We start from the raw sequence: 17114 nt of genomic DNA, 5'->3' as shown, positions 1-17114 counted from the left end.
GGGCTGAGATCTCCAACCTGCTTGGATAGAGACTCGGCCTCCTCCACCCATATCCCCCATTTTCCAGTAGCTAGGCAGTTATATCCACAAACTGCCCCTGGTGCCATGAAATCCCATCAGCGGTCAAGATCCAGAGACTATAAATAAAGCAAAGTTCTCATGACCTCTTATAGTCTAGTTCTCCTTGGGGAACCTGGCAAGTTTCTGGTGCCCACCCGAGAAAATCGGTGAATAGTGGGATGACAGTGATACAGTGATATAATGTATATATATTTATATAATCATCAGATACTACACTTGATCTTTAGCCAAAAGGCCGAGAAACGATAGCACAGCAGTAAGGCATTTGCCTTGTGCACAGCCAGCCTGGCCGAGGCTGGTTTGATTCCTCTGTCCCTCTTGAAGAGCCCAGCAAGCTACCGAGAGTATCTCACCCGCATGGCAAAGCCTGGCAAGCTACTCGTGACGTATTCAATACGCCCAAACACAGTAACAACAAGTCTCACGATGGAGATGTTACTGGGCCCGCTCGAGCAAATCGATGTACAACGGGAGGACAGTGACAGGATAGTGAGAGTTACATTACATCTTAAACTTATTATATCATTATATATGTTTATATATATATATATATTGACTAATCACAGACACATTCATATAATACACAAGCATACATACAGGCACATAAAAGTGACCTCACATGTGTATCTACGTTTACATTGTGTATCTATGTTCACACATATGCATCATATTTTAACCTTTTTAAAACTATACCTCAGAGGGGCTGGAGCAATAGCACAGCGGGTAGGGCATTTGCCTTGCACGTGGCCAACCCAGGTTCGATTCCCAGCATCCCATATGATCCCCTGAGCACTGCCAGGGCTGATTCCTGAGTGCAGAGCCAGGTGTAACCCCTGTGCGTCGCCAGGTGTGACCCAAAACGCAAAAAAACAAACAAACAAAAACAAAAAAACAAAAAAAAAACCCTCAAAACTATACCTCAGTAACTAACAGTTTGCCTTACCTCTGTATATTACAAATTTATGGACAGACTGGGAATTTCTAGTACTCAAGAGATAACAAGAGGAAGCTAAGTTTAATATTTTTTTTAAAAAGTAAACTAGTCAAAGTCAGCTGTATATAATTTATTCTTGTACTTCCTGGCAATGTATTGCTGGCAGAATAATTTCCCCTTACCAAAGAGGAAAATTGGGACCTAGAATATAAAATGCTTTTTTAAATAGTGTGCTAGAGTTTAATGTTACTTCTAATGACTAGAAGAGTTTATCCCAAGCCATTATTAAATACATAGTAACATTATCTCTACATTTATAAATTGGGTTGAAGAAGGAACCTATTTCAATATAACTCATTTCTTTTTTTGAGGTTCAATAACTCAAGATTCAACTTGCTGTACTCCTGTATTTGTTTTTTGTTTGTTTTTGAGGGTGGGTGATTGTTTGAGTCACATTCAGCAGTGCTCAGGGTCTATTCCTGGTTTTGAGTTCTGGGTTCTAGAGTAACTCGTGAGGTGCTTGGGGGACCAGATCTGGTCCCAGAGATTGAAAGGAAAACAGCTGTCAGGAAAATGCCTTTATATTCTGCACTATCTTTCCAGTCCTACAACTGTTTTTTGGGTTTTTTTGTAAAGCTAGACATTAGTAATGTTTTCTCAATCAGTATACCACCTGTGAATTTAAGCTAGTGCCTCATAGCTGCATGCTTTTACTTATAATATGACAATAAAGCTCATTTTCCTTAGGAAAAAGTCCATGACCTAAAGTAGGTCTCTTCTAAGATCCTTTTTTTTATGTGTAATCTGTGTCATTAAACTTTACAGACTTGAACGTCCATCATTATATGCAGCACAATATTAGTTAGGTACTATAGAATTTTTTTTCAGAATAGGAAAAAATAATATTGCTATTTTACTAAGGATACAGAAGGCTGAAAAAATTTCTGAAGTCAGAACTTGAATCAAAGTGTGACTTTACAACCAATGACCAGTTTCCCTGGTCCCTATTTTACCTGGCCTTAGATATTAGTCTCATACAATTTTTTTTTTAATATCCCACGGATGAGTGCAGTCATTCTGTATCTGTCCCTTTTTTTTCTAACTCATTTCACTTAGCCAGATACTCTCCATATCTATGCATTTATATATGCAAATCTCATGACTTCACTTTTCCTAACAGCTTCATAGTATTCCATTGTGTAGATGAATGATCGTTTCCTTATCCAGTCTCTGTTCTCGGGCACTCGGGTTGTGAGCTTGCCACAAGTGTGTGGAGGCAAAGGGCACTTAGGATAGAGATGGGACCAGAATGACAATAACAAGTAGAAATGACCACTCTGGACAAAAACTGAGTGTTGAAAGTAGGTAAAGGAATAAACGTTATAACCTTTCAGTATCTGTACAGCAAACCACAATGCCCCAAATGTGGGGGGAGGAGGGAGGAGAGACAGACAGACAGACAGAGAGAGCGAGAGCGCAGGCAGGGGTGGGAGGGAAACTGGGGACACTGAGGACACCGTAGCAGGAAACGTACACTGGTAAAGGGATGAGTATTGCAACATTATATAACTAAGACCCGGTCATTAACAATCTTGTAACTGTGAATCAATAACAAAAAATAATGAAAAATGTTTTTAATGTGTGACTTAAACACTAAGTAAGAAAGAATTTTTGTATTGCGGCCACAACTAGCAATGCTCAGTCATTACACCTGGCACTGCTCTCAGGAATTATTCCTGGTGGAGCTTGAGTGACCATATGGGGTGCCAGGAATTGAACCCGGATCAGTCACATGCAAAGCGAATGCCCCACATGCTCTACTATTATTCCAGCTACTAAACAAGAACATTTTTATAAACATCATTTAATGTATTTTCATAGGACATGCTCTTCTACTAGTGCTATAAACTGGCTATTTGAAATGTACTCTTACTTTAAAAAAATTAACGTTACTGGTGGAGGGATGGGTACTTGCATCATTGTATGACTGAACCGTAATCACATAAGTTTGTAAGTCTGTAACTGTATCTCACAGTGATTCATTAAAAAATAAAAAATAAAAAATTGGAAAAAATAAAAAACACTGACCTTGACTAAGATACTGATTTATAGTACTGAAAATGACAGTTTCATGTATATGTAATTCCAACACCACATCCATCAGCAGTATATCCACCTCCCTCTCCTGAGGTCCCTAAGCTTTTCCTTTACAACCTTCCCCACACCAACAACCTCAGTTATATGGATCAGTTCTGCATCCCACATATGAGAAAGACTATTATCTATTCCTTTCCTTCTGACTTCACTAAGCATGATCACCTTTAGCTCCACCTAAATGTAGCCTTTCAACTCATATGATCATTACCCCATGGAGTGTAATAGAAAAAAAAAATCACCCCATGGAGTGTAACAGAGAAAAATCAGTACTCCAGATCCCATGCAGTTTCACAGCATCAGAATCACATGTTTCAAAAGTTCCATGTGACAACAGTGCATGTTTAAGCTTGGGAAGCGATGAGATAAAAAATACAAATGTTAGAAAGAGAAACTTGTCTGTGAATTTTCTAACTTCATCACACCAGTAAATGTTTTAAGAGTCAGTTTTCTCAGAAACTATAGAGATATTTATATTTACAGCAATACCACTGCTTCTGCATAGGCAGAAAGTTTGTTAGAAAATACGAGAAAATCACAACCAAAGATAAGTGGGATGTAAGTAACTTAATGATAGTTCCATTTCTCTTCAAAGTGCATTTAATTTATGTATGTGATAGGTTTAGAATGCCTGAAAGTGAGATGCACCTTGTTTTTAGGATAGAACAGTCATAGTTACAGTCACAGTCCTTCCATTGTTCATCAATTTGTTCGAGCGTGCCCAGTAACGTCTCCATCGTGAGACTTGATATTACTGTGTCTGGCATATCGAATACGTCACTGGGAGCTTGCCAGGCTTTGCCGTGCCGTCGAGATACTCTCGGTAGCTTGCCGGGCTCTCCGAGAGGGGCAGAAGAATCGAACTCGGGTCGGCCATGTTGGCTGCGTGCAAGGCAAACGCCCTACCGCTGTGCTATCGCTCCAGCCCTAGGATAGGGCAATATAGTAAAATGTTCATAAAAATATTTCGCCACTCTTCCCGCTGGGGATGGGAGATGCGGGCTGAAAGTAGACTATAGACCAAATATGATGTCCACTTAATACCTCTACTGCAAACCGCAACACCCAAAAGGAAAGAGAGCTAAAGGGAATGCCCTGCCACAGAGGCAGTGGTGGGGTGGAGGAAACAGGGTGGGGGTGATGGAAGGGATACTGGGACCATTGGTGGTGGAAAATGGGCACTGGTGGAGGGAATGGATACTCCACCATTGGATGACTGAAATGCAAGCATGAAAGTTTGTAAGTCTGTAACTGTATCTCATGCTGATTAACTAATAAAATTTTAGCATTAGTCTTTCCCCTTTTCCTTCTGGTAACCATTACATGATCTTATAATCTAAACTCTTATTTTATATTATATAGTTCATCTTCTGTTTTGTATACATACACACACGAGAGAAATCATGTAGTATTTCTTTTTGCATCTGACATTTAACAAAGCATACTTCCCACTGTCAACCCATATTGTTGCAAATGGCAGGATTTCATCATTTAAAAAAATGTGTGTGTATTTGTACAATGTATATAACTTTCTGTATATACACTAGTTGGAACGTGGAAAGGCACGTAGGTTGTTTCTAGCTTGTCCTTACTGTAATAATGCTCCAATAAATATGGTGATGCCTAATCTTTGTACTAGAAATTTTGTAAATATTTTGTAAAAATATTTTGTAAAAATTCAGTAAATATTTCAGAATTGAAAGTAACTGAATATATAAAACATCTTTTCAGTTTTTATGCTCAGTGGTGCTGTGGGGTGATTCTCAGTCTATCTGTCCAGTGCTGAGGCCAGTGCTGTGGTACTCGCCCTGTGCACTACTGGTATTACCGGGGCCATCCATGGTGCTGGGGGACATAAAGATGGTGCTTGGGGTCACGTGGTGACCAGGATCAAATTCAAAATCTGACATGTGCCAGGCATGTGTTATACCCACTTAAGCGACATTCCCAGTTCTCTGTTTGGTGATTTTTTGACGAAGAAGCACAGAAAAAGATGTTCATCACTTTGCTTTTAGGAAAATACAAACACAAACAAGAGTGAACTGTCACCTCACCCCTATAAGAATGGCTAGTATTCAGAAATAAAAGAATGAGTGCTAAAAGGAGGTGGAGGCCAGGGAATCATTACGCATAGTTGGTGGGAAAGTGTCTTGATATAGCCATTAAGGAAAATGCTATGATGACAAAGTATAATATTCTTTAAAGGTTTGTGTTGCTAGTAAAGAAAAAAACAAACCACAGCCAGTTGTTGCATATTAAACTTCTTATTAAAACTGAGTCTTTACAATATATTCAAAATGACATATTCCACAGACATTTAAAAAAAACTTTCTATATGAAATTATTGGCACAAAACTTTAAGAACACAATTTAAACTAAAATAGGTTTAGTTTATATATCTATCTCTCTCTATAGATATATCGCTATATGGCAATAATCTGGAATACCTGAGTTTCAATATTTTGGTTTTCCAGATAGTTGCAAAACATTTCATTTACATCATCAAGGACACAGTTCATTCAAAAAAGAATAACTTTGGTTACTAGATGCTTTTCTCCAAAGATCACATACAAGTCCTTAAGAGGATTAAGGTTTATCTTCAGAGGCTTCTTCAATGTGGAAGTTGGTCTGTGATGAAAGAAAGGATTCCCACGTAGCAAGGCACTGAATAAAGGAAACATACCATGAGATCAATAATAATCCACTTTCAGTGTTAAAATTTTAATACATCATTAAATAGCTGTGCTTTGATCAATCTGCCCTTCCCCTCTCCTGTCAGTTGCCAGAGTCCTTGACATTTTCATGTTTTAATTGTGAATGAGAAAGACTATTGCTAAAAAGGGGGATACAAAAAAAAAAAGATTCAAAGATGAGCATGGATCAGCATCCACTGTCAGGAAGAAGCCTTGAGGAGAAGACAGCTCTAAGTTAGAGAGAAAAACCATTTGGATCTAAGAAAGCTGGTGTCAGATGTCAAGCATGTGGGAAATGGTAAGACAAGGGTACCTCCTCAGTCAAATCTGAATTTTCTCTATAATTGTGTCTTCAGTTGTAAATTATGTGAATGAGAGTACTTACCACCAAAGTGATGTGAAAACTAAATTTAGACAGGAAATGCAAATAATCATGCAAAATATCTGACCACAAAATAAGACCACTATTAAAAAAAAATAGTAGGCTGGGGAAGTGGTTCAGTAGTAAAGCTCACTCATACACACAACACACACACACACACACACACACACACACACACACACACACACACATGCATTAGCAATTGTACTATGAATATCTGTTGTGCCCATGTAGTGAGAATTCATTATGAATGTGTCATTGGGAACAGAGAGGATCAGGAGGAACTGAGAATAGTGAAGACAGGTGTGCAAAAATGTGACGTGGGTAGCACAGCGGGTAGAGCTTTTGCCTTGCACATGGCTGACCTGGTTGACCCGAGTTTGATTCCTCTGCCCCTCTTGGAGAGCCCGGCAAACTACCGAGAGTATCTCGCCCACACAACCAAGCCTGGCAAGCTACCTGTGACGTATTTGATATGCCAAACACAGTAATAAGCCTCACAATGTTACTGGGCCCACTCGAGCAAATCAATGAACAGGAGGACAGTGCTACAGTGGTTGATCCAGGTTCAATTGTCAGCATCCCATATGGTATCCCAAGCACCGCTAGGAGTAATTCCTGAGTGCATGAGCCAGGAGTAACCCCTGTGCATTGCTGGGTGTGACCCAAAAAGCAAAAAAAGAATGTGACCTATATTATGATTTTGTTAGGACTGATCCTACTGGCCAGGTCTCAGTTATATGTATGAAGTTTATCTAAAAAAATAATGATAATAGCTTATATGTTATACGTAGAGGAAGAAAGATATAAATCATAAGATATCTTGTTTGAAATAATGTGTTCAAGAAGAGAACAGAGCAACATTTTTTTCAGTGGTGAAAGAAAGAAAAGACTTGGTGAGTGCATGGGTACATATATATTTTTATTATTTAAAAATATCTAAGATACAATTGACTACTTAATATATAATAATAGTAACAAGAGCTTCTGATGCTTATACACACAAAGGTAATTTATGTGGCTAAATATATATACACATTTATATATGGCAAATATATATATATTTAAACCAAAAATAGTACAAAGCAAAATAGTAAGATAGTAAGTAAAAAGTAAAATAGTAAGAAGCAAAAATAGTATAAAGGCTACCCAGCATTGCCAGGTGTGGCCCCCTCCCAACATCTGACAAAACTGAAAAAGAACAAATTAAATTCAAAGTAAACTGAAAGAAAAAAAATACAGATTAAAGAACAGTCTGGAGGGACTGGAAATCACAGGCAGGAAAGGCATTTACTTTGCACTTGTGTTTGGTCCCTGGGCTCAAACCCCATTTGGCCCCTTGAGTGTGCCCAGGAGCAATTTCTGAGTGCTGAGTAAGGAATAAGCCCTGAGCACCAGCAGGGGCCACTAAATAAATAAACAAATTAAAAAATCCTAATGAATGTAAAATAGGCTCTTTCTAAAAGATTAATCACAAAAACAACAGAACACAAAAATCAACTGTTAGGAATGAATAATTTCAGATTATCATTGATTGAAAAAATGCAGAAAATTTATGAAGAAATAACTTTATACATATGTATTCAACAAACTTAAAATAAATGAACCAATTCTGTAGAAAGCATGCACTACCAAAACTCACTCCAGAATAAATTAGCCAAATGTATTCGAATATGACTTGAATATCATCCCACAAAGAAAACTCCAGGTTCTGTCTTCACTGTTGAATTCTGTCATACACTTAAAAATGAAATCTTAACTCTACACAAAATCTTGGGCTGGAGCAATAGCACAGTGGGTAGGGCATTTGCCTTGCACATGGTCGACCGAGGTTCGATTTCTCCATCCCTCTCGAAGAGCTTGGCAAGCTACCGAGAGTATCCTGACTGCACGGCAAAACCTGACAAGCTCCCCATGGCATATTTGATATGCCCAAAATAGTAACAATTCTCACAACGGAGACCTTACCGGTGCCACCTCGAGCAAATTGATGAACAATGGGAGGACAGTGCTACAGTACTACAGAAAGACTTCCAAAAAATTAAAGATACAAACATACTTGTAAACTTCACAAAAGCGAAGATATTACAAAAGAAAAGTATAGGACAATGTTCCTCATAAATACGGAAGCAAAAGTTTAAGAATTTTAGCAAATATTTTGATTGTTGATCAAAATCACAATCTATACAACATGATAAAATAAGGCTTATCCCAGGAATATAAGATTAGAATAACTTTAGAACCTCAATATAACCGATTAATATATCTTATTCAAAATATCTCAAAATACAGAAAAGACATTTTCATATTACAATGTGGATTTCTGATGAAAAGTATTACAATTTGGAATTGTAAGAGAACTTCCATAATCTGAGGAACATTTAAATACCTATAGCTATCACCATATACAGATACTGTAAATATCAGCTGATATTTGTAATTCTTTTTTTGTTATTAAGAAAATAAACTATAGGGGCTGCAGTGATAGCACAGGGGTAGGGCATTTGCTTTGCATGCAGCCGACCCAAGTTCAATTCCCAGCATCCCATATGGTCCCCCAAGCACTGCCAGGAGTCACTCCTGAGTGCAGAGTCAGGAGTGTGCATCACTGGGTGTGACCCAAAAAGCAAAAATAATGACTTAAAATTAAAAAAATAAAATAAACTATAGAATAGTTTTCTAGATTTAATTCTTTTACCAAATAATGATACTAAAGAAGAAAATATAAAAATCAAATGAAACTTTAAAACTATCCACAGCTAAAGAAATTAACTGGGGTTGAAGGGCTGATAGTAAGGGAATAGAATCATATTTCACATTGGAGGAAGGGTGCAAGAAGCATTTCTACTATAGCTCTCTGGCCACAGCACTGCAAATCGACACATAATCTACTATCTGGTAAACTGAAGGGCAGCCTAAAGCAATTACTAGATTCGGGAGATAGCCTATCTTTTCCACAACATTGTCAAGCTATCACTTAAGTAAACTTATGAACATCCTCAAGGCAAAAATTCAAATTGAAATTCTAAGCAGTCTACTTAACACTCCTGTCTTATAAGCAATCTAAATTGCACCAAACATGGCATTTACTCCTCAAGTGAATAAACTTCCATGGTTGTCATATTTCTGCTTTGCCTTCCTAGTTTAATAAGCATTTAAGGAAGATATTCAGTAGCTATCCCTGATGATTAGTGTTATACATGAACATTTTCATTTCTGAAATGTATCCTAGAAGTTAAGCAGCAGTTTCAATAGCAGAGTAGGAAATTATCTGACCATCTAAAACATGTTTTCAATTAGGACTACAGATCATTAGCATAAAATGACAACTGAAATAATAAGACAACAGCCATATAATGATAAAAAATACTTCGTCAGGCATTTTTTTTTTAATAGTAGCAGTACTGTTTAAGTTCTGTTGAAGGGGGAGTACCTGTCACTAGTGTTTAAGGCAGGTGCTTGGAGCCATCTCATAGAGGTCAATCCAAAGCAAGAGGTGCTAAGAGACCACTGGAGCCATACCCACTGGTGTTAGGGGCACCAAGAGTCTGGCTATGGGATATGGAATTGGGGTAATGCAATTGCTACCAATTTTCACTACTGTGAGGTCAAAAACTGAACATCTGCGTCCATTAAAACAGGGCTTGGGAGCAATTCCTGGCACCATGTTTGGGGGTCACTCCCATTCACACTTAGGGAACCATACGTAGCCATCTCTTGCTGGAGATCCTGGCGTCGGTAACCAAAGCATGCAGTCCACCCACTGAGCTATCTCAGTGGACGAACAACCTGGGTTTGATCCTGGACACCACATATAGTCCCCCAGGTCTGCTGTGAGCGATTCCTAAGCACAGAGCCAGGAATAAGTCCTATGCACTGCCAGATGAGTCCCCATAAAAAATATAAAACAAACAAACAAACAAAAAACAAGAATAAAATTGGTTATTAGCATTCTTTAAATTTCTCTCTTTCGATGAATGTGAAAACTAAATAAAATATCAAGAAATGAAGTGCTGATACTATGTAGTTCAATAATTTAATTGAGGATGTCCAGGATTTGGGACAACTAAAGGACATAAAGAATCATCAAAGCAAAACAAAAGAAAACAAATCTAAGATGGTTGACATTTGCTTACAACAATAACATATTTTTCAAAAGATATTTCTACTCAGAGAAGGGAGTTACTGAGGATGCTTATGGAGCTAAAAGAAACCATGGAAAGCAATGCCAATAAAAGACAAGAGGAGTTGAAGGTAGAAATGAGAAAAATGAAAACGAAATGTCAGACCTGAAAAACCTGGTAGGCGAATTGAAAAACTCAGTGGAAGAGTTTTACTCAAAGTAAAGCTGTTACTCAGAGTAACAGCTGCTGAAGGTAGAATCAGTGAGCTCAAAGATGAAGTCCAGATTATCTCCAGAAAAGAAAAGAAAATGGAAAAGGGACTCACAATTCGGGAAAAGAGGGAGAGAAGATCATGATGAAGCCAAGAGAGGTAACATAAAAATTATTGGGGTCCCAGAGGGACATGAAGAAAACCCTGATGAAGAAGAAACTGTCAAAGACATCATTGCTACAATGTTTCCAGAGCTGAAGAAAACATGTGACCACATTCAGGAGGCCCCAAGGGTACCAGCTAGAAGAAATCCGAATAAAAATACCCCCACACATCTTGATCAAAATGACCAAAACCTTAGATACAGACAAAATTCTGAAAGCAGCAAGATCAAAGAAAGAAATTTCCTACAAAGGAGCATCCTTAAGATTAACAGCCGATTTGTCTGATGAAATCCCCATGGCCCGAAAACAGTGGTGGGATGTAATGAAAAAACTGAATGAAATAAATCCCTCACCAAAAATACTTTACCCAGCGAGACTCTCATTCATAACAGAAGGAACAACACACAGGTTCACAGACAAACAACAGCTCAGGAACTTAATATACTCAAAAGCATGGTTATAAGAACTAAATGAGCTTCTTTAAGACAAGGCAAGCCCCTCAAATACACCAAATTTCAACAGAAAAATGGAACAAAACCCCATAACAACAATCTCTCTCGACATCAATGGGATAAACACACCAATTAAAAGACACAGAGTAGCAGGATGGATTAGAAAAGTGAACCCAACATTCTGCTGCCTGCAAGAAACACATCTCAATAGTCAAAGCAAACACAGATTCAGAGTCAAAGGCTGGAAAACAATCCTACAGGCAAACAGCTCCCATAAAAAAGCTGGGGTAGCCATACTAGTATCAGGCCACATTGATTTCAGAGTGAAGAAGGTCACAAGAGACAGTGAAGGCCATTTCTTATTGATGAAGGGATCTGTTCAACAGGGAGAACTTACAAAACTAAATGTATATGCACTTAATGAGGGACCAGCAAAGTACTTAAAACAACTACTTATAGACTTGGAGAAAGACACTGATAGCAACACAATACTAGTGGGACATTTCAACACCGCTTTATCACCTCTTGATAGATCAACCAGACTCAAGTTTAGCAAGGACATACTTCAGCTAAGGGAAACAATGGAAATAAGGGACTTAGTAGATATATACAGGACACTTCATCCTCAAAAAGCTGAATACACATTCTTCTCAAGCATGCATGGAACATTCTCCAAGACAGACCACATGCTGAGCCACAAAACATACCTCCATAAAATTAAGAAGATAGAGATTGTATCAACAATGTTCTCAGACCATAATTTGCTGAAATTAGAAGTAAATCACAAACAAAAACAGAAAACTAAATCAAACACCTGGAAATTAAACAGTGCACGATTGGACAAGTGGCTTAGTTAGGAAATCAAAGAGGAAATCAAAAGATTCCTAGAAATGAATGAAAATGAGGACACAAGTTACCAAAACTCATGTGACACAGCAAAAGCTGTGTTAAGAGGAAAGTTTATAGCTCTACAAGCATTCCTCAGGAAGGAGTGAGCCCACATAAGTAACCAAACCTCACAGCTTAAGAGCTTGGAGAAAGGCCAACAAAAGAAGCCCAACCCGAACAGGAGGAAGGAAACAATAAAACTCAGAGCAGAGATTAGCAAGATGGAAACCCAAAAAACAATCAGAAAAAAATCAATGAAACCAAGAGCTTTTTCTTCGAGAAAATAAACAAGATCGATAAGCCTCTAGCAAAACTCACAAAGAAAGGAAGAGAGAAAACCCGAATAAACCTAATCAGAAATGAAAAGGGGGTCATTACAACAGAAACTACAGAAATTCAAAGGATCCTCAGGGAGTACTTTGAGAAGCTTTAGGCCACGGAACATGAAAACCTCAAGGAAATGGAAAAATTCCTAGATTCCTATAGATTCCCAAGGCTGAACCAAGAAGACCTGGAATACCTGAACAGACCTATCACCATCCAAGGAAATTGAAACGGTAATAAAAAGTCTCCCCAAGCACAAAAGTCCTGGCCCAGATGGATTCACTAGTGAATTCTTCCAAATCTTTAAAGAGGACTTACTCCCAATCCTCTTTAAGCTTTTCCACGAAATTGAAATATCAAAAACATGTCTGAACAGTCTACAAAGCAAATATCACTCTGATACCAAAAGCAGACAGAGATACTACAAAGAAAGAGAATGACAGGTCGATATCCCTGATGAACACAATTAGCAAATAGAATCCAACGACTCATCAAAAAGATCATACACCATGACCAAGTAGGATTCATCCCAGGGATGCAAGGATGGTTTAACATTTGGAAGTCAATCAACATAATCCATCATATCAACAAAAGAAAAAATAAAAAGCATATGATCATATCAATAGATGCAGAAAAAACAACTGACAAGATACAGCACCCCTTTATGATGAAAACCCTAGCCAAAATGGGTATAGAGGGGACTTTCCTCAATGTAGTTAAAGCCATCTACCACAAGCCTAGAGCAAGCATCATCCTCAGTGGGGAAAAACTGAGAGCCTTCCCTCTAAGATCAGGGACAAGACAAGGATGCCCACTCTCTCCACTGCTGTTCAATATATTACTGGAAGTACATACAATAGTGGTCAGGCAAGAAAAAGATATTAAGGGCATTCAGGTAGGAAAGAAAGAAATCAAGCTCTCATTATTCGCAGATGATATTATGCTTACATAACTCTATAACCTCCACCAAGAAACTCCTAGAAACAATAGACTTGTATAGTAAAGATGCAGGCTATAAAATCAATACCCAAAAGTCAATGGCTTTCCTATACACAAACAGTGAAATAGAAGAAAGTGACATGAAAAAAACAATCCCAATTGTTCACAATTGTGCCCCAATCAAGTACCTAGGAATCAGCTTAACTAAGGAAGTAAAGGACCTTTACAAGGAAAACTACAAAATGCTAATTCAGGTAATAAAAGTGGACAGGAGAAAATGGAAAGATATCTCCTGCTCATGGATCGGGAGAATGAACATTGTCAAAATGGTAATACTTCCCAAAGCATTGTACAAATTCAATGCGATCCCTAGAACGATACCCAGAACATTCTTCAAAGAAATGGAGCAAACACTCCTGAAATTCATATGGAATAAGCCCCCACGAACAGCTAAAGCAATTCTTGGGGAAAAAAAATGGGAGGAATCAACCTCCCTAACTTCAAACTCTACTACAAAGCTGTAATAATTAAAACAGCATGGTACTAGAACAAAGGTAGAGCTGCAGACAATTGGAACAGTCAAATATACTGACATCTCCCCTCAAACATATGATCATCTAATCTTTGATAAAGGAGCAAGAAATGTGAAGAAGAGTTAGGAAAGCCTCTTTAACAAATTGTGCTGGCAAACCTGGACGGTCACATGCAAAAAAAAATGGGCTCAAATCTCTGCCTAACACCATGTACAAAAGTAAGATCAAAATGGATTAAAGACCTCAACATCAGACCAGAATCCATAAGATACACTGAAGACAAAGCTGGCAAAATCCTCCATGATATTGAAGCTAATGGTATCTTCAAAGATGTCATGCCACTGGCCAAGCAAGTCAAAACAGAGATAGACAAATGGGACTATCTTAAACTAAGAAGCTTCTGCACTTCAAAAGAAACAATGACCAACATACAAAGACAGTCTACAGAATGGAAAAGGATATCAGCCAAGTACACATCCGACAAGGGGTTGATATCAAGGATATATAAAGTACTGGTTGAATTCCACAAGAAGAAAACATCCAACACCATCAAAAAATAGAGCAACGGAATGAACAGAAACTTTCTCAAAGTAGAAACCCGAATGGCAAAAAGGTACATGAGAAAATGATCTACATCATTAATCATCAGGGAGATGCAGATCAAAACCACAATGAGATCATTTCACACCAGAGAGACTGGCCCACATCCAAAAGAACAAAAGCATCTGGTGCTGGTGCGGATGTGGCGAGAAAGGGACCCTCCTTCCCTGCTGGTGGGAATGCCGACTGGTTCAGCCTTTTTGGAAAACAGTATGGACAATTCTCAAAAAATTAGAAACTGAGCTCCCATTTGACCCAGCAATACCACTCCTGGGACTACATCCTAGAGAGGCAAAAAAGTATAGTCAAAGTAACATCTGCACTTTTTTATTCATTGCAGCACTGTTTACAATAGCTAGAATTTGGAAAAAACCTGAGTGCCTGAGAACAGATGACTGGTTAAAGAAACTTTGGCAGATCTACACAATGGAGTACTACGTAGCTTTTAGAAAAGATTAAGTCATGAAATTTACATGCAAGTGGTACTACATGGAAAGTATCATGTTAAGTGAACTGAGTCAGAAAGAGAGGGACAGACATAGAAAGATTGCATTCGTCTGGGGAACATAAAGTAACAAAATAGGAGACTAACACCCAAGAATAGCCGAGATTAGTACCAGGAGGTTTACTCCATGGCTTGGAGGCCAGCCACACATGCTAGGAGAAAAGGCAGATCAGATAGAGAAGGGAGCACCAAATAAAGGGTGTTGGGAGGACCCTCCCAGAATGGGAGAAACATGCTGGAAGTAGACTATAGATCGAACATAATTGCCACTCAATGCCTCTTTTGCAAACCGCAACACCCAAAAGGAGAGAAAGAACAAAAGGGAATGCCCTGCCACAGAGGCAGGGTGGGATGGGCAGGATGGGGGTTGGGAGGGATACTAGGATCTGTGGTGGTTGAAAATGGGCTCTGGTGGAGGGATAGGTATTTGTTCACTGTATAATTGAAACCCAAGCACAAAAATTTTTAAGTCTACAACTGTACCTCATGGTTTTTCACTAATAAAAATTTTTTAAAAAGGTATTTCTACTCAGGACTGAGGATACAGCTTATGTAAAGCAAAATCTTACAACCTTGCATGTGTTCCTGTGTCCATCACTGGTACCACATGTCACCACAAGCACTGCTGGATATGTCTTCTCCCCATCTCTATTTGTGGTATTCCTATTTGTGATTTGGGTTCTAGACCAACCAATTGATATTTTTTTCACTACTTTAAACCATTTCAATTACAGAAGTTGTAGTATGACATTGGTTTGTCCTTCCTCCCTGGCCACAAGGAACTCAGGTTTATTACAGTGCTCCTGAGGCACTTTCATTCCATTGTGTTTATCTGTAAACTCTTCCCTATGCTCTCCTCTCCAACCAGTTAATCAGCTTTTTCCCCAAATCTGAATCTGTTAATTTGTAAGGTCAGATCCTTCTAGGACAGTGAAATTGTATTGTAAGTTAATATTGCCTTTCTCATCTCCTTAAGTCCTTTGAATAGTTTACTTTAAAGCAATGTCCTTTTTGTATAGATACAGAAGATGTTAATATTATGCTTTGTAACTTAGGATTTAACTGGCTTTGAATATTATTCACTCCAGGGCATTTGCTTTCTCAACTTAAGCCTCAGTTGCCCTTAGTTCCTAACACCCCAAAAGCAGGGTCTCGACGAGGAACTGAATGGACCCAGGGCAAGCTGTGAGCTACCCTGGCACTGAAATGGGCCAGGCCAAAGTGCCACGATTCTTTTTTTTTCATTTTTTATAATTTTATTTATTGGATAACCGTGAGAGTAGTTATTAAGCTTTTGAGTCTAAGTCTTGGTCATACAATAAAACACCTGTACCTTCTCCAGTGCCCATTCTCCATCCCCAACAACCCCAGTATACCCCCATCCCAAACCCTCCCCCTACCTCTGGGGCAGATGATTTCCACATTACTCTCTCTCTACTTTGATCACATTCATATTTTGACATCAGACCCACCATTATTATTTGAGATTTTACCCCAACACTCAGATCTGCTGAAAAGGCAATAGTAGACAATTTGTTTTCTATTGTTGGTTATGAATAACATATGATGTCGCGTGGCTACAGTAGTGGCCGCGCGATTTTGAAATTCCAAAATTTTAACACTTAAATCTGAAGGGATTTCTGCCAAAACCTGCTGGGTTCCAAGATTTGCTCCTGAGTCTCTGGGATCATGGCCGTTAAGCAGCTTGATCAGGAGCCAGAAAGGCCATTCGTGGGCGATGACTTGGGGTTTTCGTTGGGGTGAGGAGGACAACACCTGCTCCACCCCCATCCTGTGAGGACCAAAATGTCTCGTCACTGCGGGCCCAAACCTGACTGTCCAATGGGCTCTGGAGGATGACGGCCACCGAGCTGCCAAGGGGAAGCAGGCGTAGGGATGACACCCTTTCCCCCTGGGGTGGCCTGGCGACAGTAAACTACTGCGGGGTCCGGATGCATTTCTCCAAAAGCCGCTGGGTTTCGAGATTTGTTTCTGAGTCTCTGGGATCATGGCCGTTAAGCAGCTTTATCAGGAGCCAGAGAGGTCGTTCGTGGGTGATGACTTGGGGTCACATTGGGGTGGGGAAGAGAGGACCGGCTCCACCCGCATCCCGTGAGGCCCAACAAGTTT

The 17114-nt window shown here is 39.0% G+C and overlaps 1 protein-coding gene and 1 pseudogene across 2 annotated transcripts in view; both read right to left on the bottom strand.

Annotated features, from left to right (window-relative positions):
- Positions 1 to 248: 248 nt before the first annotated feature.
- On the bottom strand, positions 249 to 328 carry LOC130015833 (uncharacterized; annotated as a pseudogene).
- A 5096-nt stretch (positions 329 to 5424) lies between these two features.
- SNX7 (sorting nexin 7) overlaps positions 5425 to 17114 on the bottom strand; it is a 106390-nt gene continuing 94700 nt past the window's right edge. Inside the window, exon 9 of one of the 2 annotated variants that reach the window (XM_056139146.1) lies at positions 5425 to 5833. In XM_056139146.1, coding sequence (XP_055995121.1) covers positions 5756 to 5833 — 78 coding nt within the window. In that variant the 3' untranslated portion in view covers positions 5425 to 5755. The remainder of the gene's footprint in view (positions 5834 to 17114) is intronic. The other variant, XM_056139147.1, reaches the window with a different exon arrangement.

The sequence above is a fragment of the Sorex fumeus genome, unplaced genomic scaffold, assembly GCF_029834395.1.
Source record: "Sorex fumeus unplaced genomic scaffold, SorFum_2.1 ptg000131l, whole genome shotgun sequence".
Taxonomy (NCBI): Eukaryota; Metazoa; Chordata; class Mammalia; order Eulipotyphla; family Soricidae; genus Sorex; species Sorex fumeus.
This window is presented reverse-complemented; position numbering and strand designations above follow the sequence as displayed.